The sequence below is a fragment of the Protomyctophum parallelum genome (genome assembly GCF_964188405.1).
Source record: "Protomyctophum parallelum genome assembly, chromosome: 4".
Lineage (NCBI taxonomy): Eukaryota > Metazoa > Chordata > Actinopteri > Myctophiformes > Myctophidae > Protomyctophum > Protomyctophum parallelum.
In genome coordinates, this window is record NC_139700.1 from 47,755,975 (window position 1) to 47,779,750 (window position 23,776).

Consider the following 23,776-nt stretch of genomic DNA (forward strand, 5'->3'; position numbering starts at 1 on the left):
GGAACAATCATACTGCAATCAGTCACAGCCATGCATATAAATCAGTTGCCGGAACTTGAAACTCAGGTTTAACCGAAAGTCGACCCGTTACATCTGCAAGTACCAAGTTACGGTGAATTCCATAGAACTTTGACATGTACACAGTACACCAACCACGAAGGGACTCGAACCCTCAATCTTCTGATTCGAAGTCAGACGCCTTATCCATTAGGCCACGTGGTCGTCGGTAACCAGTGATGTATTCCTTCTTTCAGAATGTTATTGGGATGAAAAGTCCAGGCCTTAATACCTTTGTGTTGCATAATATCGCTGGATAATGCAGTGAAGAGCATATTGGATGTGCATAAAGATAAGAATGTATTTGTCTAACTTGGAGAGATTTGCAAGTTAGAGATGCACATGGATTCATTGTCTCCACCAGGCCGAAGGCATGTGGGGAGAGTATGTTTTGCACTCCGTCCGTCCGCGTGTCCGTCCGTCCGTTTGTGTGTCCGTGTGTCCGTGTGTCCGTGTGTCCGTGTGTCCGTGAACAGCTAATCTCGGCCACCGTTAACCCGGTCGATGCCATATTTTGCACACACACTCCCTGGATGCCAACCATGAACCTCTGCCCCAAACTTTCCAGAACGGCCTGTTATAGCGCCACCAGGAGGCCGCTTTGTGCAAAACAAGTTTTTGCACAGTACACCTACAGATTTTGTCCAAACATCACGCAAATTGGTACACAGTCTCTCTAGAGCCATTCAACGAAACGGGTCTTTCAGATTTATCAGACTCCATCCTGATTGGTTAAGATTGGCTTCCAAAGTTCACAGGAGTGCTCAGTTTCAAACAAAATGCTGCAAATCATGAACACATCGCGTGATTTCCGTGAAATTGTGCACCCACATTCCCACTAGGCCGAGGACGAAATGCCACATGAACAATTTCAACTCAGCCTCAAGGTGGCGCTATAACTGGCCGAAAAGTGTTTTTACCTCTAACTGCACGGATCTGTGGATAACCTGGTGGAGACCTGTGCCCGGAAGGGCACTTTTTCTAGTTCTAATCTGTGTTTGGTGACATAATAGTGCTGGATAATGTAGTGAAGTGCACAAAGACAGTTTTTGCCTGACGAAAGAGAGATTTTGTATTTTAGAGATGTACATGGATACATTCTAGTCTATGGCCCATACGGGGATCGAACCCGCGACCTTGACGTTATTAGCACCACGCTCTGACCAGCTGAGCTAACAGGCCTGCTTACTGAATGTGTTGTTGTAACTAACTGTTTGTAAAGTGGCTCAGAGGGTTTCAGCATGGACCCTGAGTGTTTTCTTGATTTTGGCAAAGTCAAAGCACCCATTGCATTTGACAGGTTCACAGATTGAAGACCACGAAGGGACTCGAACCCTCAATCTCCTGATTCGTAGTCAGGCGCCTTATCCATTGGGCCACGCGGTCCTTAGAGTGTACACTCTCTGTCAGAATGGTAGTCCTCATAAATGTCCGTCAGGCCTTATGGCTGTGTTTGGTGGCATAATCGTGCTGGATGCTGTGGTGAAGAACATATTGGATGTGCATAAAGACAGTTTTAGCCTGACAAAAGTGATTTTGCATGTTAGAGATGCAGATGGATAGATTTTAATCTGTAGTATGTGGCCCATACGGGGATCGAACCCGTGACCTTGGCGTTATTAGCACCACGCTCTGACCAGCTGAGCTAACAGGCCTGTTTACTGAATGAGTTGTTGCAACTAACTGTTTGTAAAGTGGCTCAGAGGGTTTCAGCATGGAGTGTTTTCTTTATTTTGGCAAATTCAAAGCATCCAGTGCATTCCCGTTTCTTCAAGGCCAAAGGTTAGCTTTGAAGTATATGACAGTGATGGAGCTCAATACCCTCCATTTTAGTTGGCACAAACTAAAACAGGTCAGATTAACTGGGAACAATCATACTGCAATCAGTCACAGCCATGCATATAAATCAGTTGCCGGAACTTGAAACTCAGGTTTAACCGAAAGTCGACCCGTTACATCTGCAAGTACCAAGTTACGGTGAATTCCATAGAACTTTGACATGTACACAGTACACCAACCACGAAGGGACTCGAACCCTCAATCTTCTGATTCGAAGTCAGACGCCTTATCCATTAGGCCACGTGGTCGTCGGTAACCAGTGATGTATTCCTTCTTTCAGAATGTTATTGGGATGAAAAGTCCAGGCCTTAATACCTTTGTGTTGCATAATATCGCTGGATAATGCAGTGAAGAGCATATTGGATGTGCATAAAGATAAGAATGTATTTGTCTAACTTGGAGAGATTTGCAAGTTAGAGATGCACATGGATTCATTCTAATCTGTGTTTGGTGACATAATAGTGCTGGATAATGTAGTGAAGTGCACAAAGACAGTTTTTGCCTGACGAAAGAGAGATTTTGTATTTTAGAGATGTACATGGATACATTCTAGTCTATGGCCCATACGGGGATCGAACCCGCGACCTTGGCGTTATTAGCACCACGCTCTGACCAGCTGAGCTAACAGGCCTGCTTACTGAATGTGTTGTTGCAACTAACTGTTTGTAAAGTGGCTCAGAGGGTTTCAGCATGGACCCTGAGTGTTTTCTTGATTTTGGCAAAGTCAAAGCACCCATTGCATTTGACAGGTTCACAGATTGAAGACCACGAAGGGACTCGAACCCTCAATCTCCTGATTCGTAGTCAGGCGCCTTATCCATTGGGCCACGCGGTCCTTAGAGTGTACACTCTCTGTCAGGATGGTAGTCCTCATAAATGTCCGTCAGGCCTTATGGCTGTGTTTGGTGGCATAATCGTGCTGGATGCTGTGGTGAAGAACATATTGGATGTGCATAAAGACAGTTTTAGCCTGACAAAAGTGATTTTGCATGTTAGAGATGCAGATGGATAGATTTTAATCTGTAGTATGTGGCCCATACGGGGATCGAACCCGTGACCTTGGCGTTATTAGCACCACGCTCTGACCAGCTGAGCTAACAGGCCTGTTTACTGAATGAGTTGTTGCAACTAACTGTTTGTAAAGTGGCTCAGAGGGTTTCAGCATGGAGTGTTTTCTTTATTTTGGCAAATTCAAAGCATCCAGTGCATTCCCGTTTCTTCAAGGCCAAAGGTTAGCTTTGAAGTATATGACAGTGATGGAGCTCAATACCCTCCATTTTAGTTGGCACAAACTAAAACAGGTCAGATTAACTGGGAACAATCATACTGCAATCAGTCACAGCCATGCATATAAATCAGTTGCCGGAACTTGAAACTCAGGTTTAACCGAAAGTCGACCCGTTACATCTGCAAGTACCAAGTTACGGTGAATTCCATAGAACTTTGACATGTACACAGTACACCAACCACGAAGGGACTCGAACCCTCAATCTTCTGATTCGAAGTCAGACGCCTTATCCATTAGGCCACGTGGTCGTCGGTAACCAGTGATGTATTCCTTCTTTCAGAATGTTATTGGGATGAAAAGTCCAGGCCTTAATACCTTTGTGTTGCATAATATCGCTGGATAATGCAGTGAAGAGCATATTGGATGTGCATAAAGATAAGAATGTATTTGTCTAACTTGGAGAGATTTGCAAGTTAGAGATGCACATGGATTCATTCTAATCTGTGTTTGGTGACATAATAGTGCTGGATAATGTAGTGAAGTGCACAAAGACAGTTTTTGCCTGACGAAAGAGAGATTTTGTATTTTAGAGATGTACATGGATACATTCTAGTCTATGGCCCATACGGGGATCGAACCCGCGACCTTGGCGTTATTAGCACCACGCTCTGACCAGCTGAGCTAACAGGCCTGCTTACTGAATGTGTTGTTGCAACTAACTGTTTGTAAAGTGGCTCAGAGGGTTTCAGCATGGACCCTGAGTGTTTTCTTGATTTTGGCAAAGTCAAAGCACCCATTGCATTTGACAGGTTCACAGATTGAAGACCACGAAGGGACTCGAACCCTCAATCTCCTGATTCGTAGTCAGGCGCCTTATCCATTGGGCCACGCGGTCCTTAGAGTGTACACTCTCTGTCAGAATGGTAGTCCTCATAAATGTCCGTCAGGCCTTATGGCTGTGTTTGGTGGCATAATCGTGCTGGATGCTGTGGTGAAGAACATATTGGATGTGCATAAAGACAGTTTTAGCCTGACAAAAGTGATTTTGCATGTTAGAGATGCAGATGGATAGATTTTAATCTGTAGTATGTGGCCCATACGGGGATCGAACCCGTGACCTTGGCGTTATTAGCACCACGCTCTGACCAGCTGAGCTAACAGGCCAGTTTACTGAATGAGTTGTTGCAACTAACTGTTTGTAAAGTGGCTCAGAGGGTTTCAGCATGGAGTGTTTTCTTTATTTTGGCAAATTCAAAGCATCCAGTGCATTCCCGTTTCTTCAAGGCCAAAGGTTAGCTTTGAAGTATATGACAGTGATGGAGCTCAATACCCTCCATTTTAGTTGGCACAAACTAAAACAGGTCAGATTAACTGGGAACAATCATACTGCAATCAGTCACAGCCATGCATATAAATCAGTTGCCGGAACTTGAAACTCAGGTTTAACCGAAAGTCGACCCGTTACATCTGCAAGTACCAAGTTACGGTGAATTCCATAGAACTTTGACATGTACACAGTACACCAACCACGAAGGGACTCGAACCCTCAATCTTCTGATTCGAAGTCAGACGCCTTATCCATTAGGCCACGTGGTCGTCGGTAACCAGTGATGTATTCCTTCTTTCAGAATGTTATTGGGATGAAAAGTCCAGGCCTTAATACCTTTGTGTTGCATAATATCGCTGGATAATGCAGTGAAGAGCATATTGGATGTGCATAAAGATAAGAATGTATTTGTCTAACTTGGAGAGATTTGCAAGTTAGAGATGCACATGGATTCATTCTAATCTGTGTTTGGTGACATAATAGTGCTGGATAATGTAGTGAAGTGCACAAAGACAGTTTTTGCCTGACGAAAGAGAGATTTTGTATTTTAGAGATGTACATGGATACATTCTAGTCTATGGCCCATACGGGGATCGAACCCGCGACCTTGGCGTTATTAGCACCACGCTCTGACCAGCTGAGCTAACAGGCCTGCTTACTGAATGTGTTGTTGCAACTAACTGTTTGTAAAGTGGCTCAGAGGGTTTCAGCATGGACCCTGAGTGTTTTCTTGATTTTGGCAAAGTCAAAGCACCCATTGCATTTGACAGGTTCACAGATTGAAGACCACGAAGGGACTCGAACCCTCAATCTCCTGATTCGTAGTCAGGCGGCTTATCCATTGGGCCACGCGGTCCTTAGAGTGTACACTCTCTGTCAGAATGGTAGTCCTCATAAATGTCCGTCAGGCCTTATGGCTGTGTTTGGTGGCATAATCGTGCTGGATGCTGTGGTGAAGAACATATTGGATGTGCATAAAGACAGTTTTAGCCTGACAAAAGTGATTTTGCATGTTAGAGATGCAGATGGATAGATTTTAATCTGTAGTATGTGGCCCATACGGGGATCGAACCCGTGACCTTGGCGTTATTAGGACCACGCTCTGACCAGCTGAGCTAACAGGCCTGTTTACTGAATGAGTTGTTGCAACTAACTGTTTGTAAAGTGGCTCAGAGGGTTTCAGCATGGAGTGTTTTCTTTATTTTGGCAAATTCAAAGCATCCAGTGCATTCCCGTTTCTTCAAGGCCAAAGGTTAGCTTTGAAGTATATGACAGTGATGGAGCTCAATACCCTCCATTTTAGTTGGCACAAACTAAAACAGGTCAGATTTACTGGGAACAATCATACTGCAATCAGTCACAGCCATGCATATAAATCAGTTGCCGGAACTTGAAACTCAGGTTTAACCGAAAGTCGACCCGTTACATCTGCAAGTACCAAGTTACGGTGAATTCCATAGAACTTTGACATGTACACAGTACACCAACCACGAAGGGACTCGAACCCTCAATCTTCTGATTCGAAGTCAGACGCCTTATCCATTAGGCCACGTGGTCGTCGGTAACCAGTGATGTATTCCTTCTTTCAGAATGTTATTGGGATGAAAAGTCCAGGCCTTAATACCTTTGTGTTGCATAATATCGCTGGATAATGCAGTGAAGAGCATATTGGATGTGCATAAAGATAAGAATGTATTTGTCTAACTTGGAGAGATTTGCAAGTTAGAGATGCACATGGATTCATTGTCTCCACCAGGCCGAAGGCATGTGGGGAGAGTATGTTTTGCACTCCGTCCGTCCGCGTGTCCGTCCGTCCGTTTGTGTGTCCGTGTGTCCGTGTGTCCGTGTGTCCGTGAACAGCTAATCTCGGCCACCGTTAACCCGGTCGATGCCATATTTTGCACACACACTCCCTGGATGCCAACCATGAACCTCTGCCCCAAACTTTCCAGAACGGCCTGTTATAGCGCCACCAGGAGGCCGCTTTGTGCAAAACAAGTTTTTGCACAGTACACCTACAGATTTTGTCCAAACATCACGCAAATTGGTACACAGTCTCTCTAGAGCCATTCAACGAAACGGGTCTTTCAGATTTATCAGACTCCATCCTGATTGGTTAAGATTGGCTTCCAAAGTTCACAGGAGTGCTCAGTTTCAAACAAAATGCTGCAAATCATGAACACATCGCGTGATTTCCGTGAAATTGTGCACCCACATTCCCACTAGGCCGAGGACGAAATGCCACATGAACAATTTCAACTCAGCCTCAAGGTGGCGCTATAACTGGCCGAAAAGTGTTTTTACCTCTAACTGCACGGATCTGTGGATAACCTGGTGGAGACCTGTGCCCGGAAGGGCACTTTTTCTAGTTCTAATCTGTGTTTGGTGACATAATAGTGCTGGATAATGTAGTGAAGTGCACAAAGACAGTTTTTGCCTGACGAAAGAGAGATTTTGTATTTTAGAGATGTACATGGATACATTCTAGTCTATGGCCCATACGGGGATCGAACCCGCGACCTTGGCGTTATTAGCACCACGCTCTGACCAGCTGAGCTAACAGGCCTGCTTACTGAATGTGTTGTTGTAACTAACTGTTTGTAAAGTGGCTCAGAGGGTTTCAGCATGGACCCTGAGTGTTTTCTTGATTTTGGCAAAGTCAAAGCACCCATTGCATTTGACAGGTTCACAGATTGAAGACCACGAAGGGACTCGAACCCTCAATCTCCTGATTCGTAGTCAGGCGCCTTATCCATTGGGCCACGCGGTCCTTAGAGTGTACACTCTCTGTCAGAATGGTAGTCCTCATAAATGTCCGTCAGGCCTTATGGCTGTGTTTGGTGGCATAATCGTGCTGGATGCTGTGGTGAAGAACATATTGGATGTGCATAAAGACAGTTTTAGCCTGACAAAAGTGATTTTGCATGTTAGAGATGCAGATGGATAGATTTTAATCTGTAGTATGTGGCCCATACGGGGATCGAACCCGTGACCTTGGCGTTATTAGCACCACGCTCTGACCAGCTGAGCTAACAGGCCTGTTTACTGAATGAGTTGTTGCAACTAACTGTTTGTAAAGTGGCTCAGAGGGTTTCAGCATGGAGTGTTTTCTTTATTTTGGCAAATTCAAAGCATCCAGTGCATTCCCGTTTCTTCAAGGCCAAAGGTTAGCTTTGAAGTATATGACAGTGATGGAGCTCAATACCCTCCATTTTAGTTGGCACAAACTAAAACAGGTCAGATTAACTGGGAACAATCATACTGCAATCAGTCACAGCCATGCATATAAATCAGTTGCCGGAACTTGAAACTCAGGTTTAACCGAAAGTCGACCCGTTACATCTGCAAGTACCAAGTTACGGTGAATTCCATAGAACTTTGACATGTACACAGTACACCAACCACGAAGGGACTCGAACCCTCAATCTTCTGATTCGAAGTCAGACGCCTTATCCATTAGGCCACGTGGTCGTCGGTAACCAGTGATGTATTCCTTCTTTCAGAATGTTATTGGGATGAAAAGTCCAGGCCTTAATACCTTTGTGTTGCATAATATCGCTGGATAATGCAGTGAAGAGCATATTGGATGTGCATAAAGATAAGAATGTATTTGTCTAACTTGGAGAGATTTGCAAGTTAGAGATGCACATGGATTCATGCTAATCTGTGTTTGGTGACATAATAGTGCTGGATAATGTAGTGAAGTGCACAAAGACAGTTTTTGCCTGACGAAAGAGAGATTTTGTATTTTAGAGATGTACATGGATACATTCTAGTCTATGGCCCATACGGGGATCGAACCCGCGACCTTGGCGTTATTAGCACCACGCTCTGACCAGCTGAGCTAACAGGCCTGCTTACTGAATGTGTTGTTGCAACTAACTGTTTGTAAAGTGGCTCAGAGGGTTTCAGCATGGACCCTGAGTTTTTTCTTGATTTTGGCAAAGTCAAAGCACCCATTGCATTTGACAGGTTCAGAGATTGAAGACCACGAAGGGACTCGAACCCTCAATCTCCTGATTCGTAGTCAGGCGCCTTATCCATTGGGCCACGCGGTCCTTAGAGTGTACACTCTCTGTCAGGATGGTAGTCCTCATAAATGTCCGTCAGGCCTTATGGCTGTGTTTGGTGGCATAATCGTGCTGGATGCTGTGGTGAAGAACATATTGGATGTGCATAAAGACAGTTTTAGCCTGACAAAAGTGATTTTGCATGTTAGAGATGCAGATGGATAGATTTTAATCTGTAGTATGTGGCCCATACGGGGATCGAACCCGTGACCTTGGCGTTATTAGCACCACGCTCTGACCAGCTGAGCTAACAGGCCTGTTTACTGAATGAGTTGTTGCAACTAACTGTTTGTAAAGTGGCTCAGAGGGTTTCAGCATGGAGTGTTTTCTTTATTTTGGCAAATTCAAAGCATCCAGTGCATTCCCGTTTCTTCAAGGCCAAAGGTTAGCTTTGAAGTATATGACAGTGATGGAGCTCAATACCCTCCATTTTAGTTGGCACAAACTAAAACAGGTCAGATTAACTGGGAACAATCATACTGCAATCAGTCACAGCCATGCATATAAATCAGTTGCCGGAACTTGAAACTCAGGTTTAACCGAAAGTCGACCCGTTACATCTGCAAGTACCAAGTTACGGTGAATTCCATAGAACTTTGACATGTACACAGTACACCAACCACGAAGGGACTCGAACCCTCAATCTTCTGATTCGAAGTCAGACGCCTTATCCATTAGGCCACGTGGTCGTCGGTAACCAGTGATGTATTCCTTCTTTCAGAATGTTATTGGGATGAAAAGTCCAGGCCTTAATACCTTTGTGTTGCATAATATCGCTGGATAATGCAGTGAAGAGCATATTGGATGTGCATAAAGATAAGAATGTATTTTTCTAACTTGGAGAGATTTGCAAGTTAGAGATGCACATGGATTCATTCTAATCTGTGTTTGGTGACATAATAGTGCTGGATAATGTAGTGAAGTGCACAAAGACAGTTTTTGCCTGACGAAAGAGAGATTTTGTATTTTAGAGATGTACATGGATACATTCTAGTCTATGGCCCATACGGAGATCGAACCCGCGACCTTGGCGTTATTAGCACCACGCTCTGACCAGCTGAGCTAACAGGCCTGCTTACTGAATGTGTTGTTGTAACTAACTGTTTGTAAAGTGGCTCAGAGGGTTTCAGCATGGACCCTGAGTGTTTTCTTGATTTTGGCAAAGTCAAAGCACCCATTGCATTTGACAGGTTCACAGATTGAAGACCATGAAGGGACTCGAACCCTCAATCTCCTGATTCGTAGTCAGGCGCCTTATCCATTGGGCCACGCGGTCCTTAGAGTGTACACTCTCTGTCAGAATGGTAGTCCTCATAAATGTCCGTCAGGCCTTATGGCTGTGTTTGGTGGCATAATCGTGCTGGATGCTGTGGTGAAGAACATATTGGATGTGCATAAAGACAGTTTTAGCCTGACAAAAGTGATTTTGCATGTTAGAGATGCAGATGGATAGATTTTAATCTGTAGTATGTGGCCCATACGGGGATCGAACCCGTGACCTTGGCGTTATTAGCACCACGCTCTGACCAGCTGAGCTAACAGGCCTGTTTACTGAATGAGTTGTTGCAACTAACTGTTTGTAAAGTGGCTCAGAGGGTTTCAGCATGGAGTGTTTTCTTTATTTTGGCAAATTCAAAGCATCCAGTGCATTCCCGTTTCTTCAAGGCCAAAGGTTAGCTTTGAAGTATATGACAGTGATGGAGCTCAATACCCTCCATTTTAGTTGGCACAAACTAAAACAGGTCAGATTAACTGGGAACAATCATACTGCAATCAGTCACAGCCATGCATATAAATCAGTTGCCGGAACTTGAAACTCAGGTTTAACCGAAAGTCGACCCGTTACATCTGCAAGTACCAAGTTACGGTGAATTCCATAGAACTTTGACATGTACACAGTACACCAACCACGAAGGGACTCGAACCCTCAATCTTCTGATTCGAAGTCAGACGCCTTATCCATTAGGCCACGTGGTCGTCGGTAACCAGTGATGTATTCCTTCTTTCAGAATGTTATTGGGATGAAAAGTCCAGGCCTTAATACCTTTGTGTTGCATAATATCGCTGGATAATGCAGTGAAGAGCATATTGGATGTGCATAAAGATAAGAATGTATTTTTCTAACTTGGAGAGATTTGCAAGTTAGAGATGCACATGGATTCATTCTAATCTGTGTTTGGTGACATAATAATGCAGTGAAGTGCACAAAGACAGTTTTTGCCTGACGAAAGAGAGATTTTGTATTTTAGAGATGTACATGGATACATTCTAGTCTATGGCCCATACGGGGATCGAACCCGCGACCTTGGCGTTATTAGCACCACGCTCTGACCAGCTGAGCTAACAGGCCTGCTTACTGAATGTGTTGTTGTAACTAACTGTTTGTAAAGTGGCTCAGAGGGTTTCAGCATGGACCCTGAGTGTTTTCTTGATTTTGGCAAAGTCAAAGCACCCATTGCATTTGACAGGTTCACAGATTGAAGACCACGAAGGGACTCGAACCCTCAATCTCCTGATTCGTAGTCAGGCGCCTTATCCATTGGGCCACGCGGTCCTTAGAGTGCACACTCTCTGTCAGAATGGTAGTCCTCATAAATGTCCGTCAGGCCTTATGGCTGTGTTTGGTGGCATAATCGTGCTGGATGCTGTGGTGAAGAACATATTGGATGTGCATAAAGACAGTTTTAGCCTGACAAAAGTGATTTTGCATGTTAGAGATGCAGATGGATAGATTTTAATCTGTAGTATGTGGCCCATACGGGGATCGAACCCGTGACCTTGGCGTTATTAGCACCACGCTCTGACCAGCTGAGCTAACAGGCCTGTTTACTGAATGAGTTGTTGCAACTAACTGTTTGTAAAGTGGCTCAGAGGGTTTCAGCATGGAGTGTTTTCTTTATTTTGGCAAATTCAAAGCATCCAGTGCATTCCCGTTTCTTCAAGGCCAAAGGTTAGCTTTGAAGTATATGACAGTGATGGAGCTCAATACCCTCCATTTTAGTTGGCACAAACTAAAACAGGTCAGATTAACTGGGAACAATCATACTGCAATCAGTCACAGCCATGCATATAAATCAGTTGCCGGAACTTGAAACTCAGGTTTAACCGAAAGTCGACCCGTTACATCTGCAAGTACCAAGTTACGGTGAATTCCATAGAACTTTGACATGTACACAGTACACCAACCACGAAGGGACTCGAACCCTCAATCTTCTGATTCGAAGTCAGACGCCTTATCCATTAGGCCACGTGGTCGTCGGTAACCAGTGATGTATTCCTTCTTTCAGAATGTTATTGGGATGAAAAGTTCAGGCCTTAATACCTTTGTGTTGCATAATATCGCTGGATAATGCAGTGAAGAGCATATTGGATGTGCATAAAGATAAGAATGTATTTTTCTAACTTGGAGAGATTTGCAAGTTAGAGATGCACATGGATTCATTCTAATCTGTGTTTGGTGACATAATAGTGCTGGATAATGTAGTGAAGTGCACAAAGACAGTTTTTGCCTGACGAAAGAGAGATTTTGTATTTTAGAGATGTACATGGATACATTCTAGTCTATGGCCCATACGGGGATCGAACCCGCGACCTTGGCGTTATTAGCACCACGCTCTGACCAGCTGAGCTAACAGGCCTCCTTACTGAATGTGTTGTTGTAACTAACTGTTTGTAAAGTGGCTCAGAGGGTTTCAGCATGGACCCTGAGTGTTTTCTTGATTTTGGCAAAGTCAAAGCACCCATTGCATTTGACAGGTTCACAGATTGAAGACCACGAAGGGACTCGAACCCTCAATCTCCTGATTCGTAGTCAGGCGCCTTATCCATTGGGCCACGCGGTCCTTAGAGTGTACACTCTCTGTCAGAATGGTAGTCCTCATAAATGTCCGTCAGGCCTTATGGCTGTGTTTGGTGGCATAATCGTGCTGGATGCTGTGGTGAAGAACATATTGGATGTGCATAAAGACAGTTTTAGCCTGACAAAAGTGATTTTGCATGTTAGAGATGCAGATGGATAGATTTTAATCTGTAGTATGTGGCCCATACGGGGATCGAACCCGTGACCTTGGCGTTATTAGCACCACGCTCTGACCAGCTGAGCTAACAGGCCTGTTTACTGAATGAGTTGTTGCAACCAACTGTTTGTAAAGTGGCTCAGAGGGTTTCAGCATGGAGTGTTTTCTTTATTTTGGCAAATTCAAAGCATCCAGTGCATTCCCGTTTCTTCAAGGCCAAAGGTTAGCTTTGAAGTATATGACAGTGATGGAGCTCAATACCCTCCATTTTAGTTGGCACAAACTAAAACAGGTCAGATTAACTGGGAACAATCATACTGCAATCAGTCACAGCCATGCATATAAATCAGTTGCCGGAACTTGAAACTCAGGTTTAACCGAAAGTCGACCCGTTACATCTGCAAGTACCAAGTTATGGTGAATTCCATAGAACTTTGACATGTACACAGTACACCAACCACGAAGGGACTCGAACCCTCAATCTTCTGATTCGAAGTCAGACGCCTTATCCATTAGGCCACGTGGTCGTCGGTAACCAGTGATGTATTCCTTCTTTCAGAATGTTATTGGGATGAAAAGTCCAGGCCTTAATACCTTTGTGTTGCATAATATCGCTGGATAATGCAGTGAAGAGCATATTGGATGTGCATAAAGATAAGAATGTATTTGTCTAACTTGGAGAGATTTGCAAGTTAGAGATGCACATGGATTCATTCTAATCTGTGTTTGGTGACATAATAGTGCTGGATAATGTAGTGAAGTGCACAAAGACAGTTTTTGCCTGACGAAAGAGAGATTTTGTATTTTAGAGATGTACATGGATACATTCTAGTCTATGGCCCATACGGGGATCGAACCCGCGACCTTGGCGTTATTAGCACCACGCTCTGACCAGCTGAGCTAACAGGCCTGCTTACTGAATGTGTTGTTGCAACTAACTGTTTGTAAAGTGGCTCAGAGGGTTTCAGCATGGACCCTGAGTGTTTTCTTGATTTTGGCAAAGTCAAAGCACCCATTGCATTTTACAGGTTCACAGATTGAAGACCACGAAGGGACTCGAACCCTCAATCTCCTGATTCGTAGTCAGGCGCCTTATCCATTGGGCCACGCGGTCCTTAGAGTGTACACTCTCTGTCAGAATGGTAGTCCTCATAAATGTCCGTCAGGCCTTATGGCTGTGTTTGGTGGCATAATCGTGCTGGATGCTGTGGTGAAGAACATATTGGATGTGCATAAAGACAGTTTTAGCCTGACAAAAGTGATTTTGCATGTTAGAGATGCAGATGGATAGATTTTAATCTGTAGTATGTGGCCCATACGGGGATCGAACCCGTGACCTTGGCGTTATTAGCACCACGCTCTGACCAGCTGAGCTAACAGGCCTGTTTACTGAATGAGTTGTTGCAACTAACTGTTTGTAAAGTGGCTCAGAGGGTTTCAGCATGGAGTGTTTTCTTTATTTTGGCAAATTCAAAGCATCCAGTGCATTCCCGTTTCTTCAAGGCCAAAGGTTAGCTTTGAAGTATATGACAGTGATGGAGCTCAATACCCTCCATTTTAGTTGGCACAAACTAAAACAGGTCAGATTAACTGGGAACAATCATACTGCAATCAGTCACAGCCATGCATATAAATCAGTTGCCGGAACTTGAAACTCAGGTTTAACCGAAAGTCGACCCGTTACATCTGCAAGTACCAAGTTATGGTGAATTCCATAGAACTTTGACATGTACACAGTACACCAACCACGAAGGGACTCGAACCCTCAATCTTCTGATTCGAAGTCAGACGCCTTATCCATTAGGCCACGTGGTCGTCGGTAACCAGTGATGTATTCCTTCTTTCAGAATGTTATTGGGATGAAAAGTCCAGGCCTTAATACCTTTGTGTTGCATAATATCGCTGGATAATGCAGTGAAGAGCATATTGGATGTGCATAAAGATAAGAATGTATTTGTCTAACTTGGAGAGATTTGCAAGTTAGAGATGCACATGGACTCATTCTAATCTGTGTTTGGTGACATAATAGTGCTGGATAATGTAGTGAAGTGCACAAAGACAGTTTTTGCCTGACGAAAGAGAGATTTTGTATTTTAGAGATGTACATGGATACATTCTAGTCTATGGCCCATACGGGGATCGAACCCGCGACCTTGGCGTTATTAGCACCACGCTCTGACCAGCTGAGCTAACAGGCCTGCTTACTGAATGTGTTGTTGCAACTAACTGTTTGTAAAGTGGCTCAGAGGGTTTCAGCATGGACCCTGAGTGTTTTCTTGATTTTGGCAAAGTCAAAGCACCCATTGCATTTTACAGGTTCACAGATTGAAGACCACGAAGGGACTCGAACCCTCAATCTCCTGATTCGTAGTCAGGCGCCTTATCCATTGGGCCACGCGGTCCTTAGAGTGTACACTCTCTGTCAGAATGGTAGTCCTCATAAATGTCCGTCAGGCCTTATGGCTGTGTTTGGTGGCATAATCGTGCTGGATGCTGTGGTGAAGAACATATTGGATGTGCATAAAGACAGTTTTAGCCTGACAAAAGTGATTTTGCATGTTAGAGATGCAGATGGATAGATTTTAATCTGTAGTATGTGGCCCATACGGGGATCGAACCCGTGACCTTGGCGTTATTAGCACCACGCTCTGACCAGCTGAGCTAACAGGCCTGTTTACTGAATGAGTTGTTGCAACTAACTGTTTGTAAAGTGGCTCAGAGGGTTTCAGCATGGAGTGTTTTCTTTATTTTGGCAAATTCAAAGCATCCAGTGCATTCCCGTTTCTTCAAGGCCAAAGGTTAGCTTTGAAGTATATGACAGTGATGGAGCTCAATACCCTCCATTTTAGTTGGCACAAACTAAAACAGGTCAGATTAACTGGGAACAATCATACTGCAATCAGTCACAGCCACGCATATAAATCAGTTGCCGGAACTTGAAACTCAGGTTTAACCGAAAGTCGACCCGTTACATCTGCAAGTACCAAGTTATGGTGAATTCCATAGAACTTTGACATGTACACAGTACACCAACCACGAAGGGACTCAAACCCTCAATCTTCTGATTCGAAGTCAGACGCCTTATCCATTAGGCCACGTGGTCGTCGGTAACGAGTGATGTATTCCTTCTTTCAGAACGTTATTGGGATGAAAAGTCCAGGCCTTAATACCTTTGTGTTGCATAATATCGCTGGATAATGCAGTGAAGAGCATATTGGATGTGCATAAAGATAAGAATGTATTTGTCTAACTTGGAGAGATTTGCAAGTTAGAGATGCACATGGATTCATTCTAATCTGTGTTTGGTGGCATAATCATGCTGGATAATGTAATGAAGTGCACAAAGACAGTTTTTGCCTGACGAAAGAGATATTTTGTATTTTAGAGATGTACATGGATACATTCTAGTCTCTGGCCCATACGGGGATCGAACACTTGGCGTTATTAGCACCACGCTCTGACCAACTCATGCCCCTTCCGCATGCATCACAGAAGGGGACGTTCGGTAGGCCAATCGGTAGCCTCGGTCCCAGCCTTACTCATCTGCGAAGAGAAAAGCCTGTTCACACGGCCTAAGACTGAGAGAAAAGCCTGTTCACACGGCCTAAGACAGAGAGAAAAGCCTGTTCACAACCTAAGACAGAGCGAAAAGCCTGTTCACAACCTAAGACAGAGAGAAAGCCTGTTCACAACCTAAGACAGATAGAAAAGCCTGTTCAGCCGGCCTAAAACAAAGAGAAAAACCTTTTACGGCCTAATAGAGAGAGAAAAGCCTGTTCACGGCCTAAGACAGAGATAAAAGCCTGTTCACGGCCTAAGACAGAGAGAAAAGCCTGTTCACGGCCTAAGACAGAGAGAAAAGCCTATTCACGGCCTAAGACAGAGAGAAAAGCCTGTTCACGACCTAAGACAGAGAAAAGCCTGGTCACTGCCTAAGACAGAGATAAAAGCCTGTCCACGGCCTAAGACAGAGAGAAAAGCCTGTTCACGGCCTAAGACAGAGAGAAAAGCCTGGTCACAACCTAAGACAGAGAAAAGACTGGTCACAACCTAAGACAGAGAAAAGCCTGGTCACTGCCTAAGACAGACAAAAGCCTGGTCACAACCTAAGACAGAGAAAAGCCTGGTCACTGCCTAAGACAGAGAGAGCTAACAACACAAGAAAGGAGGGAGGAGGGAAGTGGAGCGGAGGGGAGTGTGTTCCAAATTGGGAGGCCTAGACTGTTTGTGGCCTGCAGGCCTTTCCTCAAAATCAACAAAAAAAAAGGAAAACCAAATGTACACGCCGGCTGTCTGCTGACACGCCTCACATGTCCGACCAGTTTCTGTCTCCTCGCATCTCTGTTCTTCTTGCCTTATTTTCTGAAAACTGCAAATAATAATGGAGCATGATGTAAGAAACATTTTTTAACCTTATGAATTACTTTCCTACTTACTTACTTTAATATGGAATACGGAACAGTTTGATTTAGTTTCGGTCATAGTCGTTTAGTAATCTGATAGGCTTTAGTCTAGGTTTAGTATGCTTAGCCGGCTGTTTCTGGCGCATCACCAGAAACAGCCGGTCCACAAGCTCACATTGGGAGCTTGCATTGTCGGAGTGCAACACCCACTTGTCTTGCTGTATCTCCACTAGTCCCTCCCTAACATGTTAGCCTAGTTGTGAGCATAGTTTCGTAGATTTTTATTTAGCTTGAGCACTGTTTATGAACACTGTTTACTAACTTGCCAGCTGGCTTGATTGATGATTGATTGATTGATGTATTAACAGTTTGCATGGACAAGCATATGGAGGTACAGTTTATAAAGCACTCAATGGGGTGGTGCCTGTCTGCCTGCCTAGATATGTCCCAAACATTTCTACCTCTGTGACTGTAACTCCCTCCTTACTGGCCTACCAGCATGTGCACTTAAGCCTCTCCAGCTGATCCAAAATGCAGCAGCTCGCTTGGTCTTCAACCAGACAAAATTCTCACATGTCTCCCCCCTGCTCCGCTCCCTCCACTGGCTCCCGGTCGCTGCCCGCACAGAATACAAAACTCTGATGCTGGCATTCAAAGCAACCAAAGGTATGATTGAACCCTACAAACCCTCCCGCGCACTCAGATCAGCCAACGCAGGGAAACTGGAAGTCCCCTCACTAAAAACGCTGGGACAACGCTCCACACGTCCCAAACTCTTCTCCCTTCTGGCTCCAAAACTGTGGAATGCACTTCCCATTGCAGTCAGAACTGCAGCATCACTCCCAATCTTCCGCCGTAGCCTGAAAACCCACCTTTTCAGACTCCATCATGGCCCATAGCACTTACCCTAACCCCTTAGATAGCATTTCTGTTGGCTTAGATAGCATTTGACACAGACTTATAGCATGTTATGTAGACAGCACTATAATTGTATTGTATATAGTCATAGCACGCCATAGTACATATGTATAGCATAGTAGTAAATATGTATAGTTTATATGTATAGTGTATGTATAGTTTCATTATATAGATATTCCACTGTTACTTTCTTAGCTTACGCATGTTTCATGATAAATGCTTTTATGTGATGTATTCCCATGCTTTTGTTCTTGCTTAAATGTAAATCGCTCTGGATTAAGAGCGTCTGCTAAATGCCTAAATTGTAAATTGTGACTGTCCTACCTCTATGACTGCCTGTCTAGATATGTCCCAAACCTTCCTACCTCTGTGACTGTCTAGATATGTCCCAAACCTTCCTACCTCTGTGACTGTCTAGATATGTCCCAAACCTTCCTACCTCTGTGACTGTCTAGATATGTCCCAAACCTTCCTACCTCTATGACTGTCTATATGTCCCAAACCTTCCTACCTCTGTGACTGTCTAAATATGTCCCAAACCTTCCTACCTCTGTGACTGTCTAGATTTGTCCCAAACCTTCCTCTGTGACTGTCTAGATATGTCCCAAACCTTCCTACCTCTGTGACTGTCTAGATATGTCCCAAACCTTCCTCTGTGACTGTCTAAATATGTCCCAAACCTTCCTACCTCTGTGACTGTCTAGATATGTTCCAAACCTTCCTACCTCTGTGACTGTCTAGATATGTCCCAAACCTTCCTACCTCTATGACTGCCTGCCTAGATATGTCCCAAACCTTCCTACCTCTGTGACTGTCTAGATATGTCCCAAAACTTCCTACCTCTATGACTGTCTAGATATGTCCCAAACCTTCCTACCTCTGTGACTGTCTAGATATGTCCCAAACCTTCCTACCTCTGTGACTGTCTATAGATATGTCCCAAACCTTCCTACCTATGTGACTGTCTAGATATGTCCCAAACCTTCCTACCTCTATGACTGTCTAGATATGTCCCAAACCTTCCTACCTCTGTGACTGTCTAAATATGTCCCAAACCTTCCTACCTCTGTGACTGTCTAGATATGTCCCAAACCTTCCTCTGTGACTGTCTAGATATGTCCCAAACCTTCCTACCTCTGTGACTGTCTAGATATGTCCCAAACCTTCCTCTGTGACTGTCTGAATATGTCCCAAACCTTCCTACCTCTGTGACTGTCTAGATATGTCCCAAACCTTCCTACCTCTGTGACTGTCTAAATATGTCCCAAACCTTCCTACCTCTGTGACTGTCTAGATATGTCCCAAACCTTCCTACCTCTGTGACTGTCTATAGATATGTCCCAAACCTTCCTACCTATGTGACTGTCTAGATATGTCCCAAACCTTCCTACCTCTATGACTGTCTAGATATGTCCCAAACCTTCCTACCTATGTGACTGTCTAAATATGTCCCAAACCTTCCTACCTATGTGACTGTCTAGATATGTCCCAAACCTTCCTACCTCTGTGACTGTCTAGATATGTCCCAAACCTTCCTCTGTGACTGTCTAGATATGTCCCAAACCTTCCTACCTCTGTGACTGTCTAGATATGTCCCAAACCTTCCTACCTCTATGACTGCCTGCCTAGATATGTCCCAAACCTTCCTACCTCTGTGACTGTCTAGATATGTCCCAAACCTTCCTACTTCTGTGACTGTCTAGATATGTCCCAAACCTTCCTACCTCTGACTGTCTAGATATGTCCCAAACCTTCCTACCTCTGTGACTGTCTATAGATATGTCCCAAACCTTCCTACCTATGTGACTGTCTAGATATGTCCCAAACCTTCCTACCTCTATGACTGTCTAGATATGTCCCAAACCTTCCTACCTCTGTGACTGTCTAAATATGTCCCAAACCTTCCTACCTCTGTGACTGTCTAGATATGTCCCAAACCTTCCTCTGTGACTGTCTGAATATGTCCCAAACCTTCCTACCTCTGTGACTGTCTAGATATGTCCCAAACCTTCCTACCTCTATGACTGCCTGCCTAGATATGTCCCAAACCTTCCTACCTCTGTGACTGTCTAGATATGTCCCAAACCTTCCTACTTCTGTGACTGTCTAGATATGTCCCAAACCTTCCTACCTCTATGACTGTCTAGATATGTCCCAAACCTTCCTACCTCTGTGACTGTCTAGATATGTCCCAAACCTTCCTACCTCTGTGACTGTCTATAGATATGTCCCAAACCTTCCTACCTCTGTGACTGTCTAGATATGTCCCAAACCTTCCTCTATGACTGTCTAAATATGTCCCAAACCTTCCTACCTCTGTGACTGTCTAGATATGTCCCAAACCTTCCTACCTCTATGACTGTCTAGATATGTCCCAAACCTTCCTACCTCTGTGACTGTCTAAATATGTCCCAAACCTTCCTACCTATGTGACTGTCTAGATATGTCCCAAACCTTCCTACCTCTGTGACTGTCTAGATATGTCCCAAACCTTCCTCTGTGACTGTCTAGATATGTCCCAAACCTTCCTACCTCTGTGACTGTCTAGATATGTCCCAAACCTTCCTCTGTGACTGTCTAAATATGTCCCAAACCTTCCTACCTTTGTGACTGTCTAGATATGTCCCAAACCTTCCTACCTCTGTGACTGTCTAGATATGTCCCAAACCTTCCTCTGTGACTGTCTAAATATGTCCCAAACCTTCCTACCTCTGTGACTGTCTAGATATGTCCCAAACCTTCCTACCTCTATGACTGCCTGCCTAGATATGTCCCAAACCTTCCTACCTCTGTGACTGTCTAGATATGTCCCAAACCTTCCTACTTCTGTGACTGTCTAGCTATGTCCCAAACCTTCCTCTGTGACTGTCTAGATATGTCCCAAACCTTCCTACTTCTGTGACTGTCTAGTGACTGTGAAGCAGCTTTCTGCTTCTATGGTTCGATGAAATAGAGGGTATATGAGTGGCAAAAACTACTTCCTGGCCTTGATCCAAACAGAAAAGTCCTATCTGATTGCATTAAATTATGTCAAACAATGTTAAACTCACTTTGCCACTCGATTTGACACTCACTTTATGCATGTGCATACCCTCTGTAAACTCACATCACAACTAAGACAGGCAGCCTCTGTAGATAGCTTTAAAGCACAGCTCAAGACCTATTTCTTCACTCTTGCGGAACTGAGTTGAGCTTTTAAATAGCTGTGTTGTTATTCATGTTCTCACTGTGTCTTTGTGACTTTGTGATGCATGTCATGTCATGAAAGGTGCTGTATGAAAAGAGAAGGGAACCCGCACACTCATATGCTCCAAAAGATCATTTATTGACGACGTTTCATCTGGTCAAACTCTTGACCAGATGAAGAGCCTTGGCTCGAAACGTCGTCAATAGATTTATCTTTCGGAGCATATGAGTGTGCGGTTTCCCTTCTCTTTTCATATGTTACTTTTTGAACCCAGCACCTCCACGAAGTGATGTGCGTATTTTACTATAGTTTCTGTATGAAAGGTGCTGTACAAATAAAATAAAGTGTGCGTGTGCGTGTGCGTGTGTGCGTGCGTGTGTGGCGGTCCACAGATGGTGGAGATCCAGAAGGTTGTGGTGCTGCAGAAGCACGCCCGGGCGTGGCTGGCCCGCCGTCGCTTTCAGACCACGCGCCGCCTGGTGATCAATGTGCAGCTGGCCTTCAGGGTGCAGCAGCTGAGGAAGAAGCTGGAGGAGCAGGTGGGTTCAGCTGGCTGGCCTTCAAGTAGTTTTGTTTTCAGTGACTGAAACTAAGACGATAAAATGTTCGTCGACTACCTTTTTTCACTGACTAAATGAAAACTAAAACTGAGACTAAATTCTACTGACAATTTCGTCAACAAATAAAAACTAACTAAAATGTTAGGAAGGGACTAGTGGACAAGAGATCCAGTATAAGTCATTTTATAATTAGTTGCATGCTGAAAATAGCCGATCTACAAGCCCCTAGTGAGGTTTAATTAACAGGATTCCCATGGGCACTTTTCCCAGACACTGTTGCTGCTTCGACGTATAGGAAATGTTTGCTCTAGTCATATACTGTAGTTTTAGTAGCAAACGTTGTTATTCTAGTCTTTATTACACTCATACTTGATACAGTCTGTTTCTAGCGAAAGTGTAACTAATTCAGCAGCAGTGACATTACCGTTTTCGCGCAGTCAGTTGATTATTCGTGTCCTTATGAGTGAAACCAGCTCAGTGGCCCTTGTGGTTAGAGTGTCCGCCCTGAGACTGGGAGGACGTGGTTCTATCCCTGACTGGGTCATACAAAAGACTGCAAAAATGGGACCCAATGCCTCCCTGCTTGGCACTCAGCATCAAGGGCTGGATTGGGGAGTCCCTGCGACATACTAGCTTCATGTCCAGGGGGTGTAAAGACGGGAGACAATACATTCTGAACAGAACCAGTATCTTTATATATTAAATAAACTGTTAACTGGATAATATGTGTACCGTCACTTTAAAAGCCTAATTTTTGTTTACTCGGGCAGCGCTGGTTGGCGGATATCAATACACTTTTAGACCGACTGTTTGTAACAGCGTGGATGATTTCATTTATTTCTTGATCGCCTGATGATGCCATGAGCCGCTGTGCTCGATAACAGGCTTGATAAGCCCACAGTTTATTGATAATGGGTACTCAATATGCTTGTTATCGGATTTCTTTGGGTATCGGTTATCGAGCTCCATGCCTACTCATGGCTCGGCCGGGCCTCATTGTATCATGGCTCGGCAAGGCTTACTTACTTATGAGTGAAATGCCCGGGATGATTTGTTTTGTTTTTTTCTTATATGAGGCGATCTAAAATCCCTCTATGGGGATTACAATGCAAATAAAAAGTACATGAACCTGTGGACTTAGCGCCCTCTACTGATAACGACATCAGACTTCGGTACTCTATAGCCAAAGTAGTAATTGTCGCGGTAAGACTGTGCTCGGAGGGCGAATGTAAAATATCCAGTGCGTCACAAGTTCAACACACATCGTGAGTAACATCCGGTTCCAGCTTTTGGGGGTCCCGTGGATCCTTCAAAATAAGGGTTGCACTGGAAGTAATGCTGGCGGTATACGGGTGAATGAATTGATTGATGCTGGCGGGGAAAGTGTTTAACAACTAACAGGCTGACATGACCTGTGACCTTCGACAGAACAAGGAGAACCGGGGCCTGGTGGAGAGGCTGACCAGCCTGGCCAGCAGCCACTCTCACAGCGCCGAGCGAGTGCGCCACCTAGAGGCCACGCTGGAGAAGACAGCCGGCGAGAAGACGACACTGGCAGCACAGCACCACAAGACCAAGGAAGACGGCAGCAAGGTTATGATTGGTTGATTTATTATTGTCCCATTAACTCTATCTCTACCGCTAGCTGTTAGCATAAAGCCCAGCTCCAGGGGCCAACATACACGTTCACTTTAAGAGGTCGCAGTTTGCCCGCCCCCAACACACACTCTTATAAACACCAGTGTTCCAATGCTGCGGCCATGTAAACGCTTCTGACGAGAGGTAAGGTCAGACCTTACCTCTCGTCAGAAGCGTTTACATGGCGCCAGCGTCGCAGTACAAAGACACTAGAGATCAGCGGATGAGCTTTTTTGTCACCCGAATCCGAGTGTGCATATTTATAATCCGCCCGTTTTCCGACCGCATTAATTCATCAATCCAATTTATACATCCGCAACCACCCGAAATCCGCTGCAGGGATAGCCAAAGATCTATGCGTCGCAGGCTCGCTGCGACGCGTTGTGAGCTTGTAGATCGGCTATTTATAAGTTGTGTCACTCACCACTGCCGACAGTTCACCAAAGTTACGGTTGTATATTCCCATTTCCATGGCAACAAGTCTGTTCAGTCGGTCACGTTCGCACATCGCAACGAACGTCTTTTCATGTGGC

At 44.5% G+C, this 23,776-nt stretch overlaps 1 protein-coding gene across 1 annotated transcript in view; it reads left to right on the forward strand.

The window, feature by feature from the left end:
- Positions 1-23,776, forward strand: part of myo5c (myosin VC) — a gene marked incomplete at both ends in the record, with an annotated part of 200,950 nt that overhangs the window by 145,393 nt on the left and 31,781 nt on the right. The window contains 2 exons of the mRNA XM_083762844.1: positions 21,438-21,584; positions 23,034-23,198. Of these exons, the coding sequence (XP_083618970.1) occupies positions 21,438-21,584; positions 23,034-23,198 (312 nt within the window). The remainder of the gene's footprint in view (positions 1-21,437; positions 21,585-23,033; positions 23,199-23,776) is intronic.